Source organism: Nomascus leucogenys, chromosome 2 (genome assembly GCF_006542625.1).
Source record: "Nomascus leucogenys isolate Asia chromosome 2, Asia_NLE_v1, whole genome shotgun sequence".
In the NCBI taxonomy this organism is placed as follows: domain Eukaryota; kingdom Metazoa; phylum Chordata; class Mammalia; order Primates; family Hylobatidae; genus Nomascus; species Nomascus leucogenys.
Genome location: NC_044382.1, coordinates 92293430 through 92306937, shown reverse-complemented (window position 1 = coordinate 92306937; position 13508 = coordinate 92293430). Strand labels below are relative to the sequence as shown.

General features: G+C 42.1%; 1 protein-coding gene across 3 annotated transcripts in view; it reads right to left on the bottom strand.

Annotated features, from left to right (window-relative positions):
• VCAN (versican) overlaps window positions 1–13058 on the bottom strand; it is a 109659-nt gene extending 96601 nt beyond the window's left edge. For all 3 annotated transcript variants that reach the window (XM_003261560.4, XM_003261562.4, XM_003261561.4), the window contains exons 1-2: window positions 12500–13058; window positions 977–1052 (exon numbers count right to left, since the gene is read on the bottom strand). In XM_003261560.4, coding sequence (XP_003261608.1) covers window positions 977–1046 — 70 coding nt within the window. In that variant the 5' untranslated portion in view covers window positions 1047–1052; window positions 12500–13058. The remainder of the gene's footprint in view (window positions 1–976; window positions 1053–12499) is intronic.
• Window positions 13059–13508: the final 450 nt, after the last annotated feature.

Genomic DNA, 13508 nt, shown 5'->3' with positions numbered 1-13508 from the left:
GTTTAATGAAAGATAGGCCAGTTATGAGTCATCCATGGGTATATTCTCGGACACCCAGAATAACATCTGGCACAAAGAAGGTATTCAAAAAATATCATCAATGGGTGAACAGATGAATGGGTGAGTGGGAAAAATGGATGGATGGATGGATGGATGGATGAATACATGGATAGATGTTGATAAGCAAACAGATGGAAAGATTTTGGACAGATGAATGGATGGCTGGAGGTATGGATGGATGAATACATAGATGATGGATGGATGGATGGGTAATGAATAGATGGGTGACTTAAACTTTAGCAAAAGGAATTCATCTGGAAAATCATAAAAGGTGAGTTTGATGCATAAGTGTGAGGAAGAAATGGAATCTGAGTCTGGAGAGGTACACTAGACAGAAGCAGATGAGTGAAACTCTTGGATAGTATCTTTCTTCAAATTCCTGGAATATATTAAATAATAAATTTGGAATTATAGAACCCTCATTGGAAGAATATAAAATTTCAAATTAAAAAACTAGGGCATATGCATATCCAACTGCTTTTTTAAAAAAGAAAAGGAACTAAGGGCAAAAACATGGCTGTCAGCTTTCTCTTTATCTTCTCAATTCTTTTCAAATTCTAGTCCACTGGGTGTTTAATAGTGTTTCTTTTTTTGCATAGGAAAGTTTTTGAGAAATAGTGTTAGAATTTTAAAATATGCCCAATACCATATATGAGCTTTTTTGCAAAGCCTGAAAGTAATCAGGGAAGTTACTGAAAGCTCACTTGCATCTTTAGCATCCTACTTATTATTTTATTTTGACTTATTTATTTAAAACTAATGTTTTTAGTCCAATAATATTTTAACTGATAGTTTTCAGCACTTAATAGATTTTAAAAATCAATCTTTTATTCCAGTGATTCCACATTGCCATTTCATCCTCCAGCACTTACATTTTTATTTCAGTTAACAACAAAGAAATTGTTAGCACACTCACCTTTATGTAGCGCATGGGTTACTATAAAGGTTGAACACATCCATAAGATGCTCTTTATATTTATGAACATCTTGGCCTAGAAATGAAGAAAAACACAAAGTAAATCACAAGCATTCAGGTTTAAAGTGGGCCATAAATCACATGCTTTTTGTGCATTGTATGTAATAAAGGTAGTATTAAGCATTAAGTAATAAGAGTAGAAGAAGTAGCTCCTCTTGGATTGTAAAAACAGGAGGAAACTTGTAATAGCAGAAGCTATCTCAGTGCTTTAATTATTAGTTTGAATCTCATCCAATGCAGCCATTACCAAAATCATTCCAGAATACAGTTTGGGAACACATAACAATGTGGATGTGCGTGACAACCACAAGTGAGTAGGCTGTAGGAAGAACAATAGAGACCACAGCTCAAGTAACCAGTGGCTAGGAGCTGGCACAAAGAGAAGTGGGTGACCACAAAGTCTATTTAGAAACGGAAAGCTGATCATAAATGGAGCAAGAGAAGATGGGGAGCAATAGAGAAAGATGTTGAAAGAAAGACATCTTCATCAAGTGTAAGGTGAGAGGGAACCAATTGGTGGTTCATGCACATAATACCAAAACAGAGAATACGGACTTCGGCAGGCTTTTCAAAGCACAGACTCCATGTAGTTTCTAGCTGGCTAAACAAACAAAATAAATGTATTATAAGGAGGTGTTAATTACAAAAGTAACCAGTTCTTGCCATGAATTTTAAAGCAGTACCAACAGTTCTAAAGTCTCAAGAGTAAAGAATGAAAGAAAATACCCTGTACTGAGTCAAGAAACTGCCCTGGCTTTGCCATTTAATTTATTGCATGACTTTGGAAAAGACATTTAACAATCTGGGTCTCAGAATGTTCCCTTCCAGCTCAAATTTCAAGGCAGCTATAATTATGAGGAGGATAAGTACCTGTGTTGGGGAACCATCTAGAAATCAAAGTTCCAACTTCAAAAGAATGGCAAAAGATTATTTGGTTTTCACAGTTGTGCCCTCCTCGGTAGCATTTAGAACTATTCTATAATAGCCACGTGTTTCTCCTTTCTAACACGACTCTGGTTCCATTCTAGTGCCTACCCTCAGCCATATACTTTGGAGGATCCTGGGACAAACCCTAGCCCAAGGGATGATCCTGATATCCTAAGTCAATTATAGAGGTCCCATTCCCTTTTCCAATGATTGGATTTGGAACAGTATATAATATAGTTTTGGCCAGTGAGATGTGAGGGGATCTCTTCCTCCAGTGAAGGGTCCCTGGGAAAGAGAGATTCATCCTGAGAAGAGAACAAAGGAAGAGGTGGTCAGTTTTCTTCCCTGGACATTATCATGCTGGAATCTTTCTGCTGGAACTGTTGTAGGGATTTTGCATCCGTGAGTAAGGGAGATACCTCTGGAAATGAAGCTGAGAAAGAATCAGCAAAGGCAAGGCGTAAGTCCTTAAGGATTAGACCTAGAGTGGACCATGCCTTTGAACTTCATTTTATATGAGATTATAAATGTCATTATTGTTTAAACCCAACAAAATCGTGACTTTTTGTTCTTTACAGCTGAAAGCATCCTAACTGGTATATGTTTTTCAGCTGGGACCCTGAATAACTTCCTTGGAAAATAAATTCTATATTATTTAGCAAACCTAGATTGAAAACAAGCAAATGCTGAAATTAGTCATAAATTACAAAACTGATCTTGAACATAAATAGGGCTTGGATTTGTACAGCATTTAATTAATTAAGAACTTTTTTCTTAATTTTTTTGCATTTTATTTCTTTATATATTTTGAAATAAGAATTAGACCTTTTCAAAACAAAATTTTAAAATTCTATAATTCTAGATACTTTCTGAAGAACATTTTTTAAGCTAATACATTATACATCTTATATTTTCCATCTATAGACCAACTGATAATTCACAATGAAAAACATATGGTTGATAATCCTAAATTAACCCTGATAATTCAGTTTGTTATTTATCCTATAATCACTAGAATCTGCTAATAGACTTTGTTAAACACTAACTGGGAAATGCCATAATGTTTCTACGTTTCTGGATTTCTTATAAGACAGCATAGCAAGCAGGAAGTATACACCACATCTCCATGCTATTACAAAATTTTAAGGAAAAATAAAGGTATCAATTGCACAAAGTAAAAGATTGTATCTTATGATAAAAAAGGTGTTAAAGAAAATGCATTCCATGAGTATTAGCTGAATCCAAATAAGAAACCTTTCTTTATGGCGTGAACCCGGGAGGTGGAGGTTGCACTGAGCTGAGATTGCGCCTGGGCGACAGAGTGAGACTCCGTCTCAAAAAAAAAAAAAAAAAAAATTAAAGATCTTTCTTTAATTATACTTATAAATAATAATTTCCTACTTCCCTTCAGGAAAATTTGTTCTCTATTTTTTATTTTTCTTTTTTTCCAGGAAATCTTTATAAGCCTAATTTTAAAAGTCTGGGCTCCACTGTCAACTAGCCCAGAATGCAAGTTCTGCATTCTCTACTTGTATTCTGTGACTTTGGGTAAAATACTATATCTCTCTAAACCTCATTTTCTGTAGCTACTTAGTTGTGAAAATTTGTACTTACTGAAGTGATCATAGGAATTGATAAAATAATGTATATAAAATAAGCCTCAGAGATATACAATATATCAGTACTCAATATTTATTATTAAAATTACTAATTCAGACTTTCTGCAGATGTTCTAACATAGTTTCATATCACTAAGAGTAAAAAGAATAGTATTTGGGGCTCTTACATTTGAAAATTATAACCTAGGTTACCACTATAGTAGCAATATACACTTTATGCTTGGAATAAATCGTCCTATAACTTATTGCGATATACTTCAAATTGTTATCTGTAAACATGTCTAATCTCATCTGTAGAACAGTAGGCTTCTGGAAGGCAGAGCTAGTACTTTATTCAACTTAATAATTCCCACAGTATTTCTTCAGTGCCAGGTTCAGAGTAGATCCTTGAGAAATGTTTGTAGATCAAATACATGATCAACGCCTCTATTTCTTATGCAGAAACACCTTTGAAACTCAGTGCCAACAATTCCTTAACACCTGAAATACTTTTGAACACTTTTGAATCAGTCCACTTGAAGATTTACCATGACCCAATAATATGATGTTTGTCAATATCTAGAGAGTCAAATCTCATTTAAAAAAGCCAAAGGTGTGACCCAGGAGAGGATCTTCTGCATTTGAGTTTCCTACTCAATTTAAACACTAAAAATCGAACTTTTTGTGCCACACTCAATCCTTATAAAAGTGTCTTTTGTTGGGGAGAGGAGAATGGTCCTCCATCGATATAGGTATAACAAGTATACACGTCACTTTCCCTAAGATTACCCCTAAGACTAGGTAAGAATACAAGGAGATCAGACATGCTCTAAATACATTTGAATAAGTTGCATAAATATGTTTGAATAAGTTACTCAATTTAAAAATTAGACTGTTTACACTAAATATCAGATCTCTAACTTCTTTCAAAAAATCAGAAGTCTATATTTCAGCTGGCTGATCATGAGCATTAACCAAGCAGCAGTCTCTCCCCTTGAGTCTCTGTGCTCAAGGCCATTACTGCCCCCACTTAGTCTCTTACGCATTTCCACTCCATGCCTCGCCCCTGTAGTCACCTAAGTTTGCAACTCTTGAATTAAAAGATGATCATTTATTTCTACAGTAAATATATCAGAGGGCTTTATTGACTTTAGCTGCCTCAGAACTACATTTCCCTTCCCTCTTCCTTGGAGTCCAAGGCATTCATTCCACTTCTCTAATTTTCTCAAGGCTATGTCCCTATCCTTGGTCATTAAGTTACATCTTTTGTCTCCTATGTTTGATCTTATTAAATGGAAAGCTTTCAGAAGCCTCTTTCTTTGTTTTTAGCACCACTCCAAATCCCTATTTCCATTCTTCCACTTTTCCATGTCTCTCTTATAAGCACCGTCTACTAGTGATAACAAGTCTGTCTGTATGGAAAGACCTGAGAGATATGAGAGGGAATGCCTATATTTAGCTTTCTACTCCAGTGAAGTCATTGAGAAGGGAAGAAAGTCATTGAACAATCCAGGTACAGGGTACTGAGACTGTTTAATTGCCTGGGAGACATAAAAGACAAGGTCAATAGAACTCCTATCCATGAGAAATGTCTGCAGGGAGGATAAGGGACACACCAGGGATGGGCAGCCTCAGAAAGCCAAGATTCTATTAAATAGATATTTAGTATTCTCCCTTGATTTTGGGGAAGCTCAGCTGACAAGGGGTGACTTAAGGACACAGACACAGTGGTTTTTTCCACCATTCTGCTAATTAGTTACCCTAGACAACCAACTTTCTAGGATACTTCAGCTACAAAGTGGATGTAATGAGCATCGCATACCATATTGCTCATTGGTTCTTTCTCACAGAAAGAACCATTGTACTGCAGAGAGAAATCACATGATTTAGGTGTGAAATTTCATGAATTTACTTCATACAAGTAATAGCATCATGTGAATTCCTGAACCTGGACTTGGCTAAGTTTTTTCACATTGTCGCCCCTTAGCACTCCTCTGTTGTCTGCCTGGTGAACTCCTTTCTCATTACTCTACCTAAGACATACTATACTCTATTCCCTTTCCCATGCTCTATTTTCATCCTAGCACGTATCACCATTTTGCATATGTGATTGGGAATTGCCTTTCTCTACCTACCATAGTAAAAGTTCCAACAGAGCAGTCTTTGATGTTTTGTTCACTCCTGTATCCACAATGCCTAGAACACTCAGTAAATATTTGTTAAAAGAATGAATATACACCCATTTTACATAATTAAATGTATACTATATACACAGTTTTGTCTATCAATTTTTTCACTTAAAATACAATATATTTTGGAGAATGTTCCAAATCAGCAAATACAATTTTTCCATGTTATTTTTGACAGCTGCATAGTTTTCCATTAGGTGGATACAGCAACTTTTATTTAAATAGTTCCCTATGATGAGCCTTTACACTGTTTCCAGATATTTGCTCTTAGAAGCAATGCTGCAAAGAACATCCTTGTCCATTTGTCTTGGGTGACACTGGTACCAATATCCATCCATATAAAAATGTCGAGAAGTGGAATTGCTGGATCAAAGAGTATATACATCTTTTAAAAACTTTTGATAAAGAATCAAAAAAATGTGATTGCCAAATTATTTTTTAAAGTAGAGGAACCTATTTACTTTCATACAATAGTATATGAGAGACCCAGTTTCTCCACAACCTGGCCAACACAAACTTGCATCAAACTTTTTTATTTCATTTTTGCCAGGCACAGTGGCTCACACCTGTAATCCCAGCACTTTGGGAGGCTGAGGTGGGTGAATCACTTGAGGTCGGGAGTTCGAGATCAACTGCCATGGCCAACATGGTGAAACCCCACTCTACTAAAAACACGAAAATTAGCCAAGCATGGTGGTGGGTGCCCGTAATCCCAGCTACTAGGGAGGCTGACACAGGAGAATCGCTTGAACCTGGAAGGCAGAGGTTGCAGTGAGCTGAGATTGTGCCACGGCACTCCAAACTGAGTAACAGACTGAGATTTCAACTCAAAGAAAAAAAAGAAAAAAAATTTTTTTTTTGTTACTCCTCTGATTGGTGAAAAAATGGTGTTTTAATTACTATTTATTTAATTACAGATGAGGCTGAGCGATTTTTTATATAATTTTAAAACTCTATGTCTCTTTCTGCCACTACCTGTACATAATTTTTGCTCATATTTTGATAGATGTGGACTTTTCAAAGTTATTTATAAAAGTCCATGGAATATCAAGAGTTATTAGCTTTTTGTCTCTCAAATGTTGTAGATGTTTTCCAAATGTGTTATTTGCTTTTGTGTAATTTTTACTTAGTCAGACCTATCAATATTTCCTAGAATGGCACTGGTTTTTATGTTTTGCTTAGAACAGGTTTCTCTATTCCTAACTTATCTTTTTAATCCCATGATTTTCTTTTATCATTTTTTAAAAAGTTATTCCCTACATTTCATATTTGATTCATCTTACATTTCTTTTAGGATGAGAAATCAGGTAGAGACTGATTCTTATTTTGTGTGGACCCATCAACTGTCCTGAAAGCATTTATTGAATAATTCTTCTTTTCCACTGAATGTCCAACTTCATTTGAGTCAATTTCTGTAATCTGTCTTCTGATTAATGAAACTAAACAATTTTTAAAACAATATGCCCCTCTCTGATTTATTTTATAGATTTAGTAGAAACTACATGGCTTGGATAACGCAGTTATTATTAAAATTATAGAATTAGATCAATATGAATCCCACAGACATATTATCATCCCTTTTTTGTATAGTTTTTCAAAGTACTTACTTTTTTGATCTTTATAACTGCATATTCATTTAATAGATTATGACACTAAAGGTCCAAAAGTAGTATCTTTGCTTGGTTTTCTCAGCTAGTGAGTCCAACTCAAACTTTCTGATTCCAAGTCTAGTGCTCATTCCACTATACCTCAAGTGATATCAAATCAATAATTTAATAATAAAAAGATTATAATTTATCAAATGTTTATTGTAAAATATGTAATCTCATTTTATAGACATAAACTCCTCTTAAAATCCTTAGAAGAATGAGGTAGGATGTATATAGATGTGGAAAGTATATACATTTGTATCATTTTATAGATGGTAAATCTACCCAGAGGTGTGTTTCAGGAAACAGAACTGACACATTAAACAAAGATTCTTTGTACTGACCTCTGAAATACAACCACCTCTAACACATTCAATGGTAAGAACTTAGCAGTGTTTAAAAACCCTGTATACACACCCCCCCCCACCACACACACACACACACAGACTTTATATATATATATATGTAATTTACCAAGTCTAGGCTACAAGAGGAAACTGGCAAAAATTCACTAATTGAAATGGAGCTTGGCCAAGACATTCATCTCTAATCCCCCCTTTTTCTGATTCCAAAGCAGGGAGAGTGCATGCTTTGTGTTTTCTGGTAAAATACAGACCTATGTAACAATCAGCATATTTTCTCAGACCAGAGCAAGTAACTCCCAACAATGAGTGTTTGTCAGTCCTAACTGGTTTCTCTTTGTGGGTGGTGAAAAAATACCTTACTACAGTCATTAATTCTTTCCCTCAAAAGAACCGTGTGTCTTGAGAAGTTCTGCTCCATCACAGGGCAATATCCCATTTTAAATACAGTGTTTACTGATGTTTGTCCATGAATGACGTCAACAAAAGTGTTTAAATCTCACCAGGAAAGGAGGGCTTAGTTGCCAGACTTTGGGAGACAGAGTTAGTTGATCTTTGCGCTCTCAAAGGCTCTGTTACTCAATTAAGTGACCAATCATTAACTCCAAAGTATTTAAGCCTAATAATACAACAAAAGAGAGAACAATGGGTAGTATCTTTAACATTAATCATCGTCACCTTTGGTTTAGCTGTTTAGGTCCTTTCCAAGCAGAATTTACAAGTGTATAGATACAGGTATTCTGGAATATCAAAGGCATCTCCCTCCAGTTTGCAAACACAGGGAAAAAGAAGAAACTTACATCTGTAAACCTATGTAAATCTAGGGGGATTCCTTTCAAACCTCGTTTTTTGAAAGCAGGAAATACAATTTAAAACCAACTCTGTTTTTATCTACCAAAAGAAACAAAACTTTGAATTCTGACATAAATCCTAAATGATTGTCTTGAATCTCATCCCGCTTCCTACCTAATCTTCTCACAAGAAGATTAAGGACTGTGGACTTGGTGCTGGAGGAAGTAATTGCTTAATCACATTGGAATCCATTGGAACCATTTACAATATTAGAGCGGGCAGACAATACAATTCTAACATATTTCTTTCTTTACTCAGAGCTGAGAACCAGAAGTCAGACTCTTGGAGACCTTCTCCCTGATGTACTGCTCTTAACATTTAGAAGTTACAAACTGGGAACCGCTTCTATCTCAGAACACTAATTGTTGCTTCCATTGGTACCTTCCTATTTTTATATTACATTCACAACATCCTATTTTAGGACTTTATGTGAATATTTTCAGGATGGGTTTGGCAAAATTGTCAAGAAGTACTTAAAACAATTAGGTCACAGCTTTCAGCAGACAAAAAGAAAAAGACGTGGCTGTTAGCTACAGAATCTGAGGTGATGGAAGAGATCTTTAAAATCCAGTTCTTCCAATATACAGCAAAATGGGAGGACTTAAAATGCAGCTTTAAGTAGCACCGTCTCGTCTGCACCAAGCTTCTCCAGGTCTCCAGCTCAGTCACTCCCTAAATAGGTGCTGAGCTTCCAGTCCCGGCCAGGTCCCCGCTAAGGTTCCTCATTGACGCATAGGAACCTCAGTTACACTCGCAGCCCTTCCATGTTTGCCCCCATGAAATTCTATTAGTCTTGTCGAATGGCAATATTTACCATTCCAGGCGAACTCTTTATGACAGTCTGGAACGAAATGAATCTGTTAATTGACTAAAAATGGTCTTTAGAGTGACCCGGATGTATTTAAAAAGTCAACAAATGAAACACAGTATAAAGTCGTCTCATTTTTCTGACAAAAAGTTTGCTTGGAGTAAATTTTAACCTCTCCCCTGCCTCAAAACAAAAGCACTATGCCCATCCTACCACTCCCAAGAAGCAAGCAAAAAATAAAAATTAAAAAAAAAAAACTTAAATAGCCTTTTAATAAGAGTGGTCAGCGCAATCTGGATGGAACTCGGGTCAGCTCCAGACGCAGCCGGCCCCGAATCCTGGGGGCGAGGCCACTCGGCTCTCTAGGCTAAGCCGGGCCCCGCCTTCCCCGCCCCGCCCCCATTGGCCTCGGTGGGTGGGGGCCTTGGCTGCGCCGTCCGCCTGTGCGGCTGTACTGCTGTCTCCGAGCCCAGGAAGTCACACCCGTCTCGGGCTGGGAGCCGAAGCTCCAACCCACGTGGCGGCTGGCGAACCCAGCCGCTGCGGGGAGCGCCCGTTGCGGGTCCTCCCTTGGCGCGAGCTGAGCGAGTGGGGGCGGCCCCCAGACCCAGCCCCTTTGGGCGGGGCTGGACCACCTCCGCTCTTCTAGTTCTTTCCCACCCTTCCATCCCGGCACGCCTCTGCAGTCACATTTGTTGCCGCTGGGAAAGGAAAAAGCATCCTAAAACGAGTCTCGAAATTCAGACCCAAACCCCGAAACGAACCCTTCCGGTCCGTTCCTGGCTGTTTGAATGCCATCTGCCCCATCTCCGTTCCTTTCTTCTTTCCCTCCCCTCCACGGTCCTCTTTCCTTCTACTTCCCTTCCTTCCCTTTCTTTTTTCCTCCCGCTGCCCGCCTTCCCTCCACTTTCCCGTCCGACGCGCGCCCTGAAGTTGAGGAAGTTTAAGTTTTGTATTAGGAGCCCTTCTTTTGCAATATCCTGGGGCGGGGCCCTAGCGTTGGGTTCAAGTGGTCATGGGTTTTGAGAGCACTGTATGTGTATTATCTTTCTTAAAGATGCCGAGCGTGGCGCGTGGAGACCTCCGAAACCTGGCTCCACCCCGACCATGTGCGTTCGTCCACTAAGCGGCGAACTGGACCCAGGGCGCCGCGTGCGTTCCAGCCGACTCGCGAGAAGGCATCTCTGCACTTTGCACAGCCCAAGACCTTTTTTCAGGGTCCACCAAACCCCTAGATGTACGCCGCAGATTGTGGAGTGCAAAATGAATGACTTAAGGGAAAACTAGGGCCTTCCATCCTTGAACACAAGGTTGTGAAAACTGCTCGCTTGGTCTGAGGGGGGGCTTGTTTTTCTCCACCCGTGCGGGACTTCTCCATCAGGGGGCGCCCAAACCCGCCGCAAAACTCCCAATTCCTAGACATCTAGGTTCTGCAAGTCCTGTGAGCTGAACTGGGGGCAGATCCGAAGTAGCGCACCGCCTCCCTCGCTCCTCCCTCCCTGCTGCCTTGGAGGACGGAGAAGGCAGGGATTTCACACTAGCCATTCATTTGTCAGCTGTGGGGGAGGGGACGCAGAAGCTAGAGAGACAGAACAGAGGCTGGGAGAGGGGAAGGGAAGCAGAGAAGATGGAGACAGAGGGAGACACAAAGATGAGGAACGCGACCCAGAGAGACTGCCGCGGGTGTGCGCGCGGCAGGACAACTCTCCAGGCGCCGTGTAGATTTCTCTCCCTTCCCGCAGCATCTCCCAGGGACATGCAGGACTTGCCGAGACGCAGTTGGATTGGAGAGCAAATAGTTTAGGCTATGACACTATTTTTCTACCCCGCTCTCCGCTGCCTAACACCCAGACCGCTCCACGCCCAGTGACACAGTCCGCGAGCCAGAACAACCCGGATGCCCTAGGTCTGCATGCACCAGGGATGTCGCCCTACAGCGCCCACGCCTCTGCAGGACGGTGGGGCGCTCCAGCCGAGGACGTCCCCCGGGGCTCCCGGCACACGCGCGCGCCGCTGCCGCTAGACCTGCCAGTAAAGTTGCTCAACTAGAGCGGAGAACTAGGAGAGGGTGGGAGATATGTAAGGAAACGGAGGACTCCTGTAGTCTGGGCGAGAGGACTGGACCCAGAGGCCCCTGATTCGGGTCCCCGCGCCACCTTTGTCTGCAGTGCGCTCTGGGTGCCGGTTTGCTTGTTGAGATGGGAGCGACAGACCCTATTTCACTCTTCAGGGTGAGAAAAATTGTTGCACACCCCTGCCGATTCAGAACAGGCTTTTCCCGCCCAGGGGCCTCCCAGACCTCCGCGGGGCTCCAACAACCCCACCCCCCATCTTCTGCTCCTTCCCTGCTGGCCCCTTCGCACCGCGCGCAGGACAAAAGAACCCAGGGGCGCCGGGAGAGAACCGTGACAGTCCCCAAGTCGTCAAAGAGACACGGCGGGGATCCTGCACCTCCCCCGGCCGGACCTCCTCCCAGACTGCCTGCGGTCTGAAGGGGTCGGGTCCGCGCAGGTCCCAGGCTGCTTGGGCGCCAGGTCGCACTGTCAGGAGCTGCCCGGGAGTGGCTTTCCAGGAACACCAGGCACTGACCACACACCAGGGGCTGGGAAACCAGGTGGCCTGCACCAAGGCGGCTTCGGGGACTTGTCTGTGGCAAGTCTTGGTAGTCCCCATTCAAACTTTTGCCTCGAGCGTGTTAAGAACAAAAAAAAATCAAAGTGCCAAAGGTCCCTCTCTTCTCTCCAGCTCAAGAACCCACCACTTTTCTATGATTTCTCTACAATTTATTCCCTCCCTTCCCCCAATTCCGTTAGTCATTTTACCCCCCACCCCACCCTGGGTTTCTTTTGTCTGAATCTTTTTCATCGCCAAGGTCCCTCTGTATCCCTCTCCCCCAAAAGCTCTTTTGAAAGTTACCTGCATTTTTAAAGTGCCTACATTTTCTTAACTTCGCCTTACAGCTCCTTGCCTTAATTAAAGCCTTCTACCAATTGCTTCTTTTTTCTAAGCTCGCGGGTTTTTTTCTATAAGTTTTTTTGTTTTTGTTTTTTAAAGGGGGAACAAAAGAAACGTGATTACCTTGAAAGGCGGCTTATTGCAGTTTGGGGGGAAAATTCACTGCAGCGCTGCGCGACTGGGTTCGGCGTTGCCCAGGCGGGTCACATAGGAAGCGTGGTGGCCCGGGGAAGGGTGCGGAGGGTGCGGGACGGTGCTGGAAGACGCGGGAGGATGCGGGGCTGGCCGAAGATCTTGGTCCCAGCTCCCGTCCACAACACCTAATGTTCTCGGCTGTTGCGTCCGCACGCCTGGAGTTCTTCCCCAGAAAGGCTCGGGGCAGCTCGCCTGCAAGTTCAAATGCGGGTTGTGACACCCATCATCATTATATCACTGTACCGTCAGAGCCGAGGAGGAGACTCAGCGAGAAGAAGGAGGAGGGAGAGGAGGAGGGTTCATTCACAGGCTCCAAAAGCGCTCCGCAGCTTCAGCCACTCCTAAGAGTCCAGGCTTGGAAAGCAGGCGGAGGGGCGGAAAGGCAGCTCCCCGCGCCTGCGGTAGGGACCGCCTGCCTCCCTCCCCAGGCACTCCCACCTCTTGGCGTTTCTTCCTGACAAGAAGTACCAATCGGCTTGGGGACAGCAGCGCTCCCCATTCAGGGACTCACTCAGTAACATCGCTCTGCTCGCGAAAACCACTGCCCTCCCACTCCTTCCCCACCCCCACTTCCCCGCCCCCCTGCAGCTAGTTCTGGGTTAGGGGAAAGGAGCCCCCAGGCTCTTAGGGGGCAGGCCAGCAATAGACAATTGAGTACGATCACTTCTTCTCGGGAGCACACAAAACTGTAAAATCAGCAAAGAACTTGGTTACAGCGTGTTTACGCGCCCACAGAGCTTGCCTGTCCCATCAAAGGGAAGTGTCAGGCTCAAGGCTCCTGCCAACCTGAAAGAGACACTGAGAAAACGAGATCCTTCGGGGACCTAGAGGGAAAGTGTAAGAATTCCCCACTGCACTCCCAGGGAACTGCCCAATGGGGAGCCCGGCGTCAAAAGACCCTGGTAATAAAAGGCTGGACAGGAAATTCCCCCAGGCA